Source organism: Gossypium raimondii, chromosome 3 (assembly GCF_025698545.1).
Source record: "Gossypium raimondii isolate GPD5lz chromosome 3, ASM2569854v1, whole genome shotgun sequence".
In the NCBI taxonomy this organism is placed as follows: Eukaryota; Viridiplantae; Streptophyta; class Magnoliopsida; order Malvales; family Malvaceae; genus Gossypium; species Gossypium raimondii.
The window spans coordinates 1,618,259-1,635,067 of NC_068567.1; the positions used below are offsets into that span (position 1 = coordinate 1,618,259).

Here is a 16,809-nt window from a genome sequence, read left to right on the forward strand (position 1 = left end):
TACGAATTTATTAATATAAACTGTTATATTAATTAATACTGCTCGAATATAAAAGAAATGAAAATTAATATTATTTTGGAAATAATATAATTAATATATAAATTTGATTCATACAAAATATTAATTGTATATGTTTTACTGAATTTATTAATATAAGCAGTTATATTAATTAATATCGATCAAAATATAAAAGATATGAAAAATATTATTTGTTTGAAAAGAATATATTAATATATGAATTTGATTCATACAAAATATTACAAAATATTAACTATATATGTTTTATCGAATTTATTAATATAAATAATTATATTAATTCATTTTAATCAAAATATAAAATACATTAAAATATAATTAATTGTTTGGCGATAAAGACTTGTACTGTTGCATTATTGTGTAGTACAGTTCATGACAAATGTACTAATTTTACTGCAAATTTGATGTCTCTAAGTTGTTTATATAAATTCATCCATCCTCAACTAAAATATCACATTACCCAATGATTTGAGGGAACCAGAGGTGGAGGACTCCGACTGTGTCGACCTTAGAATACATGTGATTGTTTTTCGATTTCGATATGGTTCGTTTCATGTGTTCTCAGGTCGTCCCTGTCGGATTTTCCTTCATCATTTTATCGTATAGTTATTAAATCTCGCAAGAAATAAGTAAAGGTATGTATGATGTTGTTATTACATTTTTATTTTGTTTTTGTCGATTTTTCTTGTAAGAAATATTAGTATTTGACATCTGTATTTACAAGTTCGATGTAAAAAAAAATAGCGTTGAAGTTTGGACGATGGTTATGGACATTTGGTTCCAGGACAAGGAATTCTTGGACTTTTTTCAAGATGAGATGGTTTTTTTTGCTTGTTTTGATTTTAACCCCGTTTTTATATGCTTTTCTTTCGAGACAAGACTATTTTTTTTGCTTGATTTGATTCTGACTCGAAATTTATGTATATATGTTGGAACTTATTGTATTTGGTTTTTTTCAATAAATATATCTTATTTTTTTTACCATAACTTGCTGCCTAAATATATATTAATATTGTATAACTTGTATATTAAGTTTTTTTTTGTCTCATACTATATTATCTAGTCTCTATTACTGCAGTAACTAATCTTACCTCTACCGCTATTTTTATTTTAACTGAAGGTAAACGTAGAACACATCCAAAAGACTATAAGTGAGCTTAATGCTTGCTAAAAAGAAAAAAAAAAGCTTAATGCGTTAATAAAATTGTGGTTAAACATGGACTTAGCATACATTGTATTAATTTTGTTTATTTATAAAATATATAATTATACCTTTTAAAGATAAGGGTTAATTGAGTCAATATTTTTAAATCACGACATATGTTTTAATTTGGTTTCTATATTTTAAAATATACTAATTGAATTTTCAACGTATCGACGTTGTATCAACCAATACTTTTCAACAACCTATCTGTGGGACAAAATGCCAATACAGATGAGAATATATAAAATATATTTGAGCTGTCAAGGGTAAATATTTAAAGAGCACATAGGGACTCCCCCAAAGGGGAAATCAAAAAATCTTTTAGGGGTTGAAATTGTAATTTTTACGATAGAAAAAATGCAATTCCATCATTTTAAGACTATAATTTTATAATTTTTAAAGAATTAAATCAAATTTTAATATACTTAAAGGGTCAAAACGTAATTTTATTTTTACTAATTTAAATTTTTAAAAATTTTAAAAGAATTATATAAAAAAATCATTTTAGGGGGACCGGCCCTACGAGCCCCCTAATTGCTCCACTGGCCTCCCCCCTCCCTCAATGAAAAAAATGTTATGCAATCCCTTAATAAATGATTAAAGTAAAAACTAATAAATAATGAAATTGCTCTTTGCCCTCAAAATGAAAAATTTTCTGTTAAATCCTTTAAAAATAATGAAATTATAAATTAATACATGATAAAGTACTTAATGGATAGGGTGTTGATACTTTGATGACTTAATTAAAATGACTTAAAATTGAAGACCAACATAAATTTTGGATCAATTTGAAATTTTTAATGAAATTAACCCTAAAATTAAACTAATATTAAAAAATGAGTATTTTAAAATCATCAAATATTCGTTTCCTCTTAAAAAAAAACCTCTATGTTTTTTTTTTATTAGAGGGATACCCTTTTCTTTGTGTATTTGGGCGTATTCTTTGCTTGTCCTTAAAGATGTACACGTGTCAATCATATGTCCTTCTGTTAAAACATTTACTTCACGTCTAGTTTTTGGTTTGCACGTATTTATTTTATTATAAATACGTCCATGTACTATAATTTTTTCTGAATTTAATCCTTCTATTATAAAGGCATACGAGTAAATTTCCCAAAAATGTCAATTTCATTTTAAAAAAATTACTAGATTAGACCGAAATAACGAAAACGTTTCCAGCTGGAAACTTTTTCTGTTGTATAAATTGAAAAAGCTTCCAGCTGGAAGTGTTTTATTAATATAAAGTTATAAATGTCGATTGAGTCTTAGTTTGATTGGTATGGATGTTATTGTCAATGAAAGAAGACATAGACTCAAATGTGTTTCAACGCATTATTCTCCTATTTATAGGTTGAAGAGGGACTATGTCTAGTTTTAGGCATTATGTCAGAAAAAACATATATGATCAGAATCTATAATAAAATTAAATATATATAATTATAAGAAAAAAAACTATGTCTAGTTTTAGGCATTATTCTATCTCTGAATCCAATTATATATTTTGTTCAATAAAATAAGTTGGAATTAATTATAATTTGACATCAGTTTTATTAAAATAATAAAATATTTTAATTTTAATTTAACTGTGAGATATGAAAATGAGTATTTATTAAATAAACGAGTTCAAAAAATTTATGAATAATATTTTATATTTTACCATTCTTTTGCATTAATTGTGCACTTCAATTTTAAATTAAATAAAATAATATTTTTTCCCTTAATACTCATAAAGCTACTTGAAGCCTTGATCTTTAGTAGGTGCAGTTTAAGATGAATAGTACTGTACTTGTTTAGTTGAATCAATCAAAATCAGTTGAGCAGAAATATTTAATCTAATTTTTTTAATTTAAAAAGATTATGTCGAATCACGACTTCTTCTAATTTGGGTGTCAATGATACAATTGCTAGATGTCACTCTGCTTGCAATGTTAAAAACGTTCTAGTATTACTACCAACGTTACAATAGTCTACAAGGTCATACTCTATAGTTGAAATGAACATAATCCAAATACATTTGGTATTGTATTTAATTGTTAAATGAATTAAATTAATTATTAAATTAATTTAACTCGATAGTTAAATATTATGGACAAATTTGTTGTACACAAATAGAGAACATAGATATAATTAATATATGAATTTGATTCATACAAAATATTAATTGTAAATATTTTACGAATTTATTAATATAAGCAGTTATATTAATTAATATCGGTCAAAATATAAAAGACATAGAAATTAATATTATTTTGGAAATAATATAATTAATATATAAATTTGATTCATACAAAATATTAATTGTATATATTTTATTGAATTTATTAATATAAACAGTTATATTAATTAATATCGGTCAAAATATAAAAGATATGAAAAATATTATTTGCTTGGAAAGAATATAATTAATATATGAATTTGATTCATACAAAATATTAACTATTCATTACAGGTGCTCATGGGCTGGGCCGGGCCGAGCCCAGAAAAAAATTTAGCGCGCTTTCTAGGCCCGAGCCCCGCCCGACCTGAAATATGGACCTAAAATTTTGTCCAGGCTCGGCCCGAGAAAAAATTCCTAAGCCCAAGCTTGACCCGGCCCGGTCCATTTTTAATAAACACTAAAAACTTATTTTAAAAATAAAAAAATAAAAAAGTATTTTAAAAATATTTTAAAATAAAAAAATAAAAAAAATAAAAATTTATTATATATTCGGGCTGGGCCCGGGGACAAAAAAGTGGTGCTCGAGGTCATTTTTTTGCCAAAACCCATTTTTCGAGCTTATATTTTTAACCGAACCCTCCCATATTTCGGACGGGCTGTCGGGCCGGACCGATCCGCCAAGCCCATGAGCACATCTACTATTCATCTCTGATTTTCCGGAAGAACCAACCGGTAACACTTCAGCAAATTATAACATTTTCTAAATTGATTCCAAACCGAACCGGACCGAATTGAACCGAGTCCATTAGTAACTTCATTTACTTTACTGTGTAAACTGTAACATACATGATATTTTTACCAAAAAAAGGTAAATAGTAATAAATAAAGTAACCCAATAAATATTAGTTGTTTGAGTCTATATCTCTTCCTTTACACCTAATTCAATTAAAACTTTCCTCACCAAATTTTCCTTCTCGTTTCTCACCTAAGCTTTATATTTTTTTTTTCCTTTTTTTCTCTCCATCCAAACAAACCTTACCATATTTAGGTTATTCGAGTGATGGAATCGGAAGACGATATGATTGATGACTCGGTTTCCATGGAAGATGATTTCTACAGCGGCGATTTGAGCTATTGTTACGACGACGACCCTAATGATAACGATAACGATTATTACTTCGACGATGACAATGATTACGGCTTACTTGAAGATGACGATGATGATGATCAAGATGCCATTGTTTCTCGTCGCCCTCAGGTTATCTTTTTTGATCTTTTTCTTCAATTCCAAAAAACGAAAAGAAAAGTGCTTTTTTTTATAGCTTAGAAAGAAAGAAAAAGAGACTCTGTTTTGAGTTCGTTTAATTTTTAGTGTTTTGTTGAATTTGAAGCTACTAAATATAAATTCCATGGAATTACGGATATTTTGATTTTGAAAAATAGATAATTTAGAGAAAATAAGAGCGGAAAGGTAGAATTTTTAGTGAAATTAGTTGATAAAGTGGAGGCGGCAACGCCTGGAATTGATATTAGCAAGGAGGGGAATTTAGATAATAGGACAAGTAGGAAAAAAGGGGAAAAAAAAAAGAGAAAATTCTTGGTAATGTTTGGAAATTTATATCCTTTTGCTGATCAGATCAGTTGTAGAGTGATGGAAAAGAGTTTTATTTAGTTTTGCAAGGAAATATTTGGTAGTTACCATAAATAAAGAGGGATCTATTGGCTTAATATGGTTTTATATGGTGTCACTGAGTCTTGATTTTTCTAGTTAAGTTAGTTCTTGGTTACATCTCGATTTTGAGTTTCGAGGTTTGATTTTAGGGTTTGTGTTGTTAATGATGAAGAAAACTGAAAGTGGGCATTAATTACTTGCTCTAAATTCTTTCAAGTTGATAGTAGAGGCTTCAAGTTCGAAGTTTGGAAGACCAAAAGCATTATGCGTTAAATTTGATACAAGTATTTCCAGCTCTATTACCATTACTAACTTGTTTTCGTTTGCTGTTTCAGCTAAGTTATACTGTTTTGAAGGAAGCAGATATAAAACAGCAACAGGAGGATGATATTTCTAAGGTTTCTACTGTTCTTTCAATATCAAGAGTTGATGCAACCATTTTGCTCCGATACTATAATTGGTAATTTGTTTGTTCTTCATTCTTCTATTCTTTTGGTGGGAGTTGGTATATTTCTCAAATGCCAAGGTTGCATCTGTCTTCTGTTTTAAGTATTAGTTTTTGTTAGCAAGTGAGCAATTCTGCTTTTTTTTGGAAAGGTGGATGTGGCTGCTTTAGGTTGCTGTTAGTATACATGTTACTCTGTTTCTATTACTAGTTTTCGGAAACTTGTTTTCCTGAACATGGTTGGCATAGCAGGAGTGTCAGTAAAGTGCATGATGAATGGTTTGCTGATGAAGGAGGAGTACGGCAATCTGTTGGATTGTTGGAGAGACCAGCTGTTCAAGTGTCCAATGCTAGAGAAGTAAGCTTTACAGATCTATGGATTTCCTTATTCTTTTAGAAACTTTTTCTTTTCTGGTTGTTTATCTTTGTGAATTACCTACCTGTGACACATCTTGTTGCTTTCTGATCAGCTTACTTGTGGGATCTGTTTTGAATCTTTCCTGCGTGACAACATTACTTCAGTTGCTTGTGGTCATCCCTTTTGCCTTTCTTGCTGGCGAGGTATCTCTCATATGCTTTGTCTAATAGGTTAATTTTCTACTAATCCAAGTGATAGTTGTAACTGTTTTTCGAATTCTTTGAAATTAACATTTCTGATGGATATTTCCTTAATAATGTAGCATCATTTGGCATTGGTTACCGATGTTCTAATTTTTGTATATTGTGTTGCTAAATACTAAATTCTACGTGCTTTGTTTTTCGAAGTATTTTATCATTGTCTTTTATTATGCTTTTTGGCATGGAAACTTATATTATTGTTGCTATGTTTGATTTATCATCGTAGGTTACATTTCCACGACCATTTATGATGGTCCTGGATGTTTATCACTTAGGTGTCCAGATCCATCTTGTAATGCTGCTGTTGGCAAAGATATGATCGATAAATTGGCAACTTCAGAAGAAAAAGAAAAATATTCCCGTTACCTACTTAGGTCTTATGTTGAAGATAACAGGAAGGTATGCTTTGTAGTTAAAACCCTGAGATATGCCGTTATGATACAATGGATGATTCTTTCCCCCCTTAAATCTTGAGATATGCTATTATGATACAAAGAATGATTCCCCTCCCGCCCCCCCATTTTAATTTTAAGGTAGTCATCAGTAATATGAATTTGTGTGCATGCCAACAATGGACAATTGGGTGGATTCCTCTTGGTGCACGTATGCATGCATGCAAGTGTCCAATCTTGTTTGCCACTTGGGCCGTGCATGCAATGGATAAATGAGCATGAATTGCTGGTTCCCTTAGGTTTGATGGGGTTTGTCTTTTTGCTTCTTACCATTCTTGTCCTTATTGCTTCTTTTGTTCATGCTCACTGGTAGACCAAGTGGTGTCCTGCTCCGGGGTGTGAATATGCTGTTGATTTTACCGTTGGCAGTGGAAATTTTGATGTCTCCTGCAACTGCTCATATAGCTTTTGTTGGAATGTAAGTCCTGATTTTTATATTATATTTTGATTCCATGGGCATTACACTCTAATGGGTATCTAAGTTATGCCAAATCCTGGTCCCAGTGTACTGAAGAAGCTCATCGCCCTGTTGACTGTGAGACTGTGGCAAAGTGGATTTTGAAGAATAGTGCAGAGTCAGAAAACATGAACTGGTAAAGATATGGTTCACACCTACAAGATGAATTTTTTATTATAGATCTATATTCATTAATCTAATTTTAGAATGAAGTGCTACAGCTGTTTTTCTAAGGTTTGACATATGCTATTCATATTGATTATTTAGAGAATTCAAAAAAGTTCTACACAAACCATCTTTTCTTCTTTTGTATTGAGTTTCTATATTTCCACATTTTTCCATAGTCCTTTATTTTCTTAAGCAAAGGTGACACGGGAGATGGAGGTATATGAACTAGGTTATCTTCTAGGTTCATTTTCATTAGTAACGATACTTTAAATAAACTTTGATGTGACTGAGTACAACTACTTTTTAATAAATTCATTTTATTACAAAAGCAGTCTTCTTAGTTTTACCCTTTTCCACATATCACCACATTCAGTTTTTTTTAAATAATCTCTTCTCTTGTAGCTTGGATGGAATATGGTGGAAAATCTTGCTGTCTTGTTTACCATTTTGTTGGATGTTATGTTCAGGATACTAGCTAACTCCAAGCCTTGCCCCAAATGCAAGCGGCCAATTGAAAAGAACCAAGGGTGTATGCACATGACATGTACACCGCCTTGTAAATTTGAGTTTTGCTGGTAAGCTTCAAATCCTTTGTTGATCCAAGAAAAAGGAACTGCTTCATATGAGACATATTTGGGGTAGTTTGTCACTCCGTCTACTTAGAGTTTATAGTGGGTAGGGTTGGAGCTAGTGGTTTTAAGGTAGGATTAAGGGCTAGGATACAGTGATCAAGCAAGGTTTGATTCAATCATAAGTCTCAAAAGTAAATTGAAATTGAGGGAAAAGATTGCTGGAAATTCTGGATGGTGTGCTGTAAATGGTAAGCCGAGAATACCTGAACAAAAAATAAGTAGGGGGAGGGAGAAAGAGAGAAGAATACAAAATGAGAGGAGAAGAAAGATTTTGGTATCCATGCCTTAATAACTTGTAACCAGTTGATTGAAGATTACATTAATTTCTATTTCTGTACCTTTGTTGATTAAGAGTCTACCAAAATGTGGAGATTAACAAAGAATCCAAGGCTACCCTTAAATTTTACCGGGACTAGGATTCATAATGGGAATCTAGCCCTTCTTCAAAGAAAAAAAGATCCAACCCGTAACCTAACTAACTAAAATTCCTGGTATTGGATAAAGGCTTAAACTTGTAGAATAATATGAAATTCTTGAAGTAACATAAATTATTACTGCGGGTGTATTATTTTCTGAAATTTTGATCCTGTTCCTGAAAAATAATCTACTCAAAATTCATGATAGATAACACAAAATTTCTGAGAGCATATTACAGAAAAAATTGGGAAAGAATTAAGGTCTTCATCTGCCGTATCTCTCTTTATGAAACATGAGTAATCTGCGTATGATTTCAATTTATGTAAATGCAGGTTATGCCTTGGTGCTTGGGCAGAACATGGTGAGAGAACTGGTGGTTTCTATGCTTGTAATCGTTATGAAGCCGCTAAGCAAGAGGGTGTGGTATGGAGACTAATAATGTGTTATTGGTCGTTAGTCTTTTACAATCTGCTTGAGTAAGTGTTGAGCTGGTGACTTATGATTCTATTATTGCTTGCAGTATGATGAGGCTGAAAGAAGGCGAGAAATGGCAAAGAACTCCTTGGAGAAATACACCCATTATTATGAACGTTGGGCAAGCAATCAATTGGTACTTCGAAGTCTTACCCTAAACCCTTAATAAATTTCTTCTTCTTTAGTATTTTCTTAAATAAAAACCTATAGGATTTTATCTGCTTTACAATTATGTTACTGACTCAAAATCCTAGATGTTTCATGTGAAACATGAGCCTTTATATGCCTATGTATCTAACAATGGTGTTTGACATGCCAAGGATTTCTTAAGTTTTATACGAGCCAGCAACTTATTACATGTAAAAGATACAGCAGGTGATGAAGAGGGGAAAGTAGGGAAGAAAACAATGTGAATGCTAGGCCTTTGGTATCCTAGATACATAAGAGTCATTATCTGCTTATATTTTCACTTAAAAGTTGCACACTTGAGACTTTTGCTCTTTGATGTGCCACCTTTGATATTGCACATGAATAGAAGATCCTATCTTCTGCTTTATTTGGAGTAACTAGTAACTATATTCTATTGGCAACTTGGCAAGTATATGTAGAGAAAGTTGATAGCTTTAGTAGAAAACAATGAATTGGCATTTTTTCGAAATGTCATTTAGGATGTTATATATTTCTATGTTTGGTTTATCTTAGCTTTCTCTTTTGTTTCCTTTTCCTGATTACGTGGGTGAAATATTGAATTTTGCTGTCAATAAATTTGCATAACCTGAAAATTCCTATTTGCAGTCAAGACAGAAGGCTCTTGCAGATTTACATCAAATGCAAACCGTGCATGTAAGTTCTTACCACCTCTCTTTTTAATTTTTAGATGTGCGCATCTTGGTATCCTTCTTTAATTCTTTCTTTAACAGTATTATTTTTGCTGTGGTTCTATATCTTCATCATTGTGGCTCAGGTAGCTGGTTCAATTGTCAATTATACTCGCTTCTGATGGTTTTTTCTTTGAGTGAAGTTTAAAAACTAATTTTCAACAAAAGCAGCACTTAAAAATGATATTTTGGAGTTTTCACTATAGAATGAAAAACTTTACTTTTTCTGGAGTTTAGCTTATGCTCTCAATTTATTGTTGTTTGAAACAGTTTCTTGAAGGAATAGTGTTGTAATAACACTTATTTACTTAAATTGTTAGATTAAAACTTTTTCTTCCCATTCTTTCCTTCCAAATGAACTATTAGAATCATCTATAACAATGAAGATGCTTCTACGAATTATTTGAAGCATCTTTCCAGATGGTTGGTTGTGCTTGGAAGTTCTGCAGCGGGGGTTCAATTTGTTTGAAATCAGCTTTAAGATGGTTCCATATTGTCATCAAAATTGACATGACCTCATAGCTACATCAGTACCATCTGACATAGCTTCTTGTTGTCTTCTTTTAATTTGTATTAATTTCTGAGAAAATTTCTTTAATTTTATCAGCTTGAGAAGCTTAGTGACTTGCAATGCACACCCGAGTCTCAGCTTAAGTTTATAACAGAAGCATGGCTTCAGGTAAATGATAGTCATTCAAGCATCATCTGCTATCTCTTTTCTCAGAAAAATAGGCAATTCACGTTTTGTGATGTGTCAAATGTTGCAGATAGTTGAATGTAGACGAGTTCTCAAATGGACTTATGCATACGGATATTACCTTCCAGAGCATGAGCATGCTAAGAGACAGTTTTTTGAGTACCTCCAAGGTATATGCAGATTTCAAAAAAATTCTTGGACGAAATACATATGTTCAGAAAATTTTTTTGCTAAATGGATTGTTATAATATGACCTATATTGCATTTTGTTTAGGGGAGGCGGAGTCAGGTTTGGAAAGGCTTCATCAGTGTGCTGAGAAGGAATTAAATAAATTTGTTACTGGTGATGGCCCATCAAAGGAGTTTGATGACTTTCGTGCAAAGTTAGCTGGGCTAACTAGGTATGTTTATGTTTATTTGTGAACCACTGACTTGGTGTTTATATTGAACAAAATTGTTGGGCAATGTTGCTACTATTCATTTTTTTTTGAGCACCTGTGTGGCTGTGTCTGACACATTTGGACATCAGTATGAGGATATGACCCTTCAAGAATATTCCAAATACACGGAAAATAAAAAAAAAAAAAAAAGAGTGCTGCATGCATACCAGTATTCGGCATTCACACCCGTATCCAGCTATCCAAGTAACATAGTTCTTGGTTAATCTGGGTCTCTATTTTTCTCATCTTGAAGCAGTGGGGAATAAAAATGAAACCTATCTTGTTTACATTCGGAGGGACTCATGAATTATTCATTATTTATTTTTCTCTCTTGCTTTTGAATTTTTATACTTGTTTGTCTTACTCCATTTGTTCATCTTCTTTGCACTACTCTCAACAAGCTTGAGCTTTTTTCTTATGCATTTAACCACGTTTAGTCAAACTGTTCCACGAGGTACTGGATCTGGAATGATTGTGAACGTGTTTTCTGATTCAAATTCTGCTGCATTTATCTTTTACAGTGTGACAAAAAATTACTTTGAGAATTTGGTTAGAGCACTTGAGAATGGCCTGGCAGATGTTGATTCCCAGGCTGCAGCTGCCTGCAGTAAGACAACGAGCTCGAAAAATACGGGTGGGACTAGCAAGACAAGAGGGGGCAGGGGAAAAGGGAGTTCTAAATCTGGTGGTTCCGGCAGAAATGTAGATGATACAAGTAATTAGTCTTGTAACCCTGCTCTTCCTTCTAGTTTCCACATTCCATAAATTGATGGTGGGCGAAAACTACAAAAGTCTATTTGTCGGTGGAGCCTACCGTATAACGCAAGTGTGCTCTTTTGATGTATATATCTATATCTATATCTATATCTATATCTATATAATATATGTACACATACATATAATACATGACATATTACCATATATATAACCTGCCAACTTGCTCTTCTTCTTGAATTATGGTATTATATTCATGGTTTATCGGCTTTGAATGCAAACATATATGTTAGTATATATATATGAAAAATAATACAGTTACCTTGTTTCTTGTACAATTTGTAGCATTAAGATTCACTTTAGAGCTCATGGTAGGACAAATTTTAGAATCGAAATAAAGCTGAAACATATGATCGGTTAAAAGAATCGGGTTCAAGCAATAATTTACAGATAAAGAAATCAATTGAGAATTTTGGAAATTTGGGGGCTAGATCTGTCATTTTAGTTGGCCAGACTGTCTTAATATTTTGATACTCACTGCATTTATCAATGCTCTAGAATATTGGCGAGAAGCCATTTTCCAGTCCATGCCTGTTAGCATCATTGCCTTGAACTCTTGGTAACTGATTCGACCGTCCTACAAAAAAATAGAAAGAACCAATTCAACCAAAATGTAAAGTTATAAAACCATCAAACATTGTATGAATCTTAGGACTCATGTTTAGCTTAGTAGGTTTGGAAAATTGAGCTTAAGTTGGAACCTTTAGGCATTCAAAGGTAGTGGTTTTTAAAACTCGGGTGCAGTTCAGTTGCTTCGTTCAATCAGGTTTTTAGTTGGTTCAACATCTACTACTGGGGTGTAATTAAGTTAAGTCAACATATCAATTTTGATGACAATATGGAACCATCTTTGTATAGAAAAAGTTGAGTTGAAAAGGAGAACCTTATCCTTGTCAACATCTTGCATGATATCCTTAATGAGCTGTTCATTGTTGGGACCAGGGTCATCTTGCAATAAAGTTTCTTTCAATTCTTCAAATTCGATATAACCACTTTGGTTCTTGTCAAAGTGATTGAAAGCTTGTGCTAGATGCTCGTCGTTCCCTATCCTTTTCAAATGAACCACCATTATCACGAATTCCTCACAGCTCAGTGTCCCATTCCCATCGATGTCCGCCTTTTTCCACAGAGTTTCAGTTGATATTCTTTAACTATTGATTATGTCCGCAACCGTAATAATAATAATAATAATAATAATAATAATAATAATAATAATAATAAAAGAAACTTACCGCTTCCATTAACATCCGGACATCGGGATCGCCGACGGAGTGACCGATTTTCTGAAGTCCGTCTCTTAGTTCCTCGAACGACAAGTATCCATTATTGTCGGTGTCCATCATGTTGAACATTTCGATAATCACATCGATTTGTTCGTTCGGCAAGTTGTCGGCAACCACCTGAAAGAGTAGTACAAAATGAACGTTTTATTAGCGATTTTGGATATTACCGATATTAATTCGAACACTTAGGGTAAGGTGTTATTTTGAGAGGCTTACCCTTAGAACTTTCTTCTTGAACTTGCTCATTAGTGAGAACTGCTTAATCCTTGCTCCCACATTTTCTCCTAGATTGAAGTTTGGAGCATTTTGCAAGTTTTGTATCCATGGATGTTCTTCATATAACAAATAAAGGAATCATGTTAGCTACTCGAATTTTAGTACGAGTATCGAATAAGGATAAACTTGTCAATTTTGATTTGAATTTGATTTGATCATGATAATAAACAATTGAACTCAAATTGATTTAGATCCCACTTAACTTGAATTCAAAATTGATCTGGACCTAAAATAATCCTAACATGAAACAACCCTAACCCAAAATGACTTGAACTAGTGACTTAAAATAACATGAACTTGAAATTATCCAAACTCATAATGGTCCGAAACAAAAATCATGATCCTTAAATCCAAATGTCTTGAACCCCCAAAACCTAACTTACTCTTGGCCAAATAGATATTAGTCACAAGTGTCGGTTACAAAGTACTTCAAGAAAAATAAAGAAACGAAATGGGGTTTAGATGTGCTGAAACTTGTTCATTTCAACTCTCACAATGAAGTTTATCGCATTGCACTAAAGAATAAACAACGGTTTACCTTTGAATCGTAGTAAAAATAATGACCATGATATTAGACTATCCTCGAATGCAATAAAGAATAAACGTACCAAGCACCTCTTGAAGGGATATGCGAGTGTAGGGATTAGGATCAAGCATGCTTCTAACAAGGTCCTTTACTTCAGCTGAAACTTTAGGCCATGGGTCCCTTTCAAAATCTATCACCCCTCTTATTATTGCACGGGCAATTCCTTCTTCAGTATCTGCACCAACCCAATTTATTGTTTTTTCAATACACATATATATATATATATATATATATTGAGCGAAGGCCGATTCTGTTAGGAGAATAAGTGTCATCTGTCGGAAGTTGATGAATTTTTCAATAGAACGGAATCGACTTTCCGTCACTAATATTAAAAAAAAAGAAAAAGAAATAGAAATACCATCCCAAAAGGGAGGAACGCCACAGAGGAGGATATAAAGGATGACACCAGTGCTCCAAATATCAATTTCTTTCCCATAATTTCTCCTTAGAACCTCTGGAGCCATGTAATATGGACTTCCCACTATGTCACTGAAACGTTCACCTGCCATCCATTGCCATATCAATTATCTTAATATTAATATTCTTTTTTTCTTTTTTTTTTTCTTGAATCTCAACGTATATAACCGATTTCTTAAAAGAATAAACTTTTCTTTTTTTGAAGGGTTAGAATTGAAATTTAAAATTTAAGGGATAAAATGAAAATTTACCTATTAAATTCACTTAAAATTTTGAACCTTAATAGAATTTGTTTTTCCATTTTGGAGAGCTAAAGTCTTTGTCTACCCCTTTAGCGCTAACATATGTAGGAGCTCGATACATTAAAAAAAATCATACAAGTTCGTACCATTATAATAGACATGTTTAAAGGTCGGAAAGAACAATCTTGACCTATATTGAATTGGGTTTGAATAAGAATTTTCAACAAGGTTAACTTGAATTACCATTTATGGATAAACATATATTTTTAAATTTAAATAATAAAGCACAGATCGTAAATATATATATAACATAAATATCGAAGAGAAACAAAAAAAATTTACCAGGTTCATAGAAAATGGAGAGACCAAAATCAATTACTTTAATTGGTGCAGTCTCGCTTTCATCAGCCAGCAAGAAATTCTCTGGTTTTAAATCCCTATGTATAACTCCATGTTCATGGCACACCTGCCACAATTTATTATTACTAATTTTTTTAATTTATATTAATTAATCTATTTTATTATTACATGTCCTTCAAATTAATTAATTTCCACATTGCAACATAATTAAAAAAGATTAGTTTATAATTTTAAAATTCAGGCCAAAATTTTGCATATTTCTATTGATTTTCATATAAATTTACCATTCTATTAATTAATCGAGCAACGAGTACGATGAGAAATTATTAAAAGATTAGAAAAATAATTATAAAAATATGTAAAATTATACAAATTGTTACTTCCTCTGTATGTAATGAAAAATGTTGGTATTTTTAATTATATGTATAATATCTGATTAATTTAATTTTAAATATCAACAATAAAAGAAAAAAGAGTTAGCGACGGAGAAAATGATTTAGTGACGAATAAAAATGATTTAGTGACGAAAGATATTACCTTAACAATCTCCAAAATAGTTTTAATAACTTTAGCAGCGGCTCGTTCCGTATAATGACCTTTAGCGACGATTCTATCGAAAAGTTCACCTCCACGGCAAAGCTCCATTACAAGATAAACAGCTTCATCATCTTCAAAAGCATCCTTATAACTCACCAAATTCGGATGCTTAGGCAAATGCCTTAAGATCTCGACTTCTCTCTGTACGTCTTCGATGTCAATATCCGTCTTTAGCTTCGCCTTCGATATCTTCTTGCACGCATAGGCTTCCCCAGTTTCCAGCTCAAAGCATTGATAAGTTATCCCGAACTCACCCCTCCCCAATTCATTCCCGATCTCATATTTGTGCAAGATGTTCTCTTCTAATGGATCTTTCAGAACCTTGTTGTTACTCGTCCGCGAGCTCTTCGATTTCCGTGAACATTTCGAGTTGAAATACGACCGACCAGATTTTGATTTTGGGTAATCGCCTTTTCTTACTCCTATTAGTTTCGACGGTCTAGCGACGCAACTTCCCATGGGATGGCAAAGATTATTATTATTATTATGATGATGATTATAATGAAAATGGAGTGGATTAGGGTTGATTTTTTAATGATGTTTTAGGTTATAAAATATCCCATAGGAAACAAGGAGAAAGATTTTTTTTTTGTTTGGATAGAAAGAAAATGTAAACCCTAGCAAAGAAACTGAGAGAGAGAAAAAGAGAGAGACCAAATTTGGTTTATTTTGAATGATTTTTGAGAAGAAAATTGAGTTAATTGGTTTTTGTTAGATTTGTCTCCTCATTTTCTTAAGACAGTTTAAATATAGATTATATTTATCATTAATTAAACTTAATTTTGAGATTTTAATGCTTTATTACTAGAACCTCTAAAATCTAGGATTTTCTCTTTTTTAATATATATTTTTATTAATAGGGCCAATCTAAATTAAAATTTAAGTATTTTTTTGAATAATCTCATTATAGATTTGTATCATATCTGCTCTTTTTGGGAGCATGCCTAGAACTATCCATAACCCATAAATAAGAGGATAATATGCTTCAGTACATTCGAACCCACATCCTCCTGCATTGGCGATAATACCCATGTCAATTGAGCTATAAATTATAATTAAGATTTTATTAAAAGATAATAAAAAATTCACATACAATTTTTTATCCTTCCATAATAAGATGTATTTTAATCAAAGGGTAGGAAAATTAACTCTAATTAAAAGTGAATAAATAACACATAAGCACAATTTTTTGAAGGTTAAAAATAATAAATAACACATAAGTAGGAGGAATTGTGCGAGACCAAGTTGGGAATTAGATCTTTGGCTTTAACAGATTCTTAGGGACTTGTTCAGTGTTCGAGGTTTAATTGTGGGGCATCTTAGATGGTTTAGACATCTTGACCAACCGATGCTATGATAATGTGCTGGTTCAGACAGATAGTCTTGAAGTAGCTACTGCCGTACAAGAGGGACTCATAGGTGGATCTAACTCTACTTTGATTAGGAGAATTCTTCAGCGGTTTTCTCAGTTTCAACATTGGAGAATCTGCCATATCCCTAGAGAAGAGAACCAGGAAGATGATAGA

General features: G+C 32.1%; 2 protein-coding genes across 3 annotated transcripts; one reads left to right on the top strand and one right to left on the bottom strand.

Moving 5' to 3' along the window:
- The first annotated feature begins 480 nt into the window (after positions 1-480).
- Positions 481-11,702, top strand: LOC105796417 (probable E3 ubiquitin-protein ligase ARI7). 2 transcript variants are annotated; one of them, XM_052627906.1, is made up of 16 exons: positions 481-671; positions 4,447-4,656; positions 5,406-5,530; positions 5,768-5,873; positions 5,986-6,076; positions 6,360-6,532; positions 6,899-7,003; positions 7,090-7,178; positions 7,678-7,785; positions 8,592-8,682; positions 8,780-8,869; positions 9,529-9,576; positions 10,219-10,290; positions 10,379-10,478; positions 10,583-10,709; positions 11,270-11,702. In XM_052627906.1, exons 2-16 carry the CDS (start codon positions 4,459-4,461, stop codon positions 11,469-11,471), a joined length of 1,725 nt encoding a protein of 574 aa, XP_052483866.1. In that variant the 5' UTR covers positions 481-671; positions 4,447-4,458; the 3' UTR covers positions 11,472-11,702. The 2 variants fall into 2 exon arrangements, with proteins under 2 accessions (XP_052483866.1, XP_012481584.1); XM_012626130.2 differs by lacking the exon at positions 481-671 and having other exon boundaries at positions 4,331-4,656.
- A 68-nt stretch (positions 11,703-11,770) lies between these two features.
- Positions 11,771-15,742, bottom strand: LOC105796418 (calcium-dependent protein kinase 14). Its single transcript, XM_052627907.1, has 7 exons — positions 15,224-15,742; positions 14,669-14,792; positions 13,690-14,169; positions 13,022-13,137; positions 12,755-12,922; positions 12,406-12,639; positions 11,771-12,099 (listed from the first exon to the last, which is right to left on the bottom strand). The coding sequence occupies exons 1-7, from the start codon at positions 15,740-15,742 to the stop codon at positions 11,959-11,961; spliced, it is 1,782 nt and encodes a 593-aa protein (XP_052483867.1). The 3' UTR covers positions 11,771-11,958.
- Positions 15,743-16,809: the final 1,067 nt, after the last annotated feature.

Coding starts and splice junctions, on each gene's coding strand:
- LOC105796417 (XM_052627906.1), top strand. CDS start 4,459: ATGGAATCGGAAGACGATATGATTGATGACTCGGTTTCCATGGAAGAT. Junction 5,531..5,767: donor TTGCTCCGATACTATAATTG/GTAATTTGTTTG, acceptor TTGGCATAGCAG/GAGTGTCAGTAAAGTGCATG. Junction 10,710..11,269: donor AAGTTAGCTGGGCTAACTAG/GTATGTTTATGT, acceptor TATCTTTTACAG/TGTGACAAAAAATTACTTTG.
- LOC105796418 (XM_052627907.1), bottom strand. CDS start 15,742: ATGGGAAGTTGCGTCGCTAGACCGTCGAAACTAATAGGAGTAAGAAAA. Junction 14,793..15,223: donor CTATTTTGGAGATTGTTAAG/GTAATATCTTTC, acceptor AAATTGTGGCAG/GTGTGCCATGAACATGGAGT. Junction 13,138..13,689: donor ATCCCTTCAAGAGGTGCTTG/GTACGTTTATTC, acceptor TGTTATATGAAG/AACATCCATGGATACAAAAC.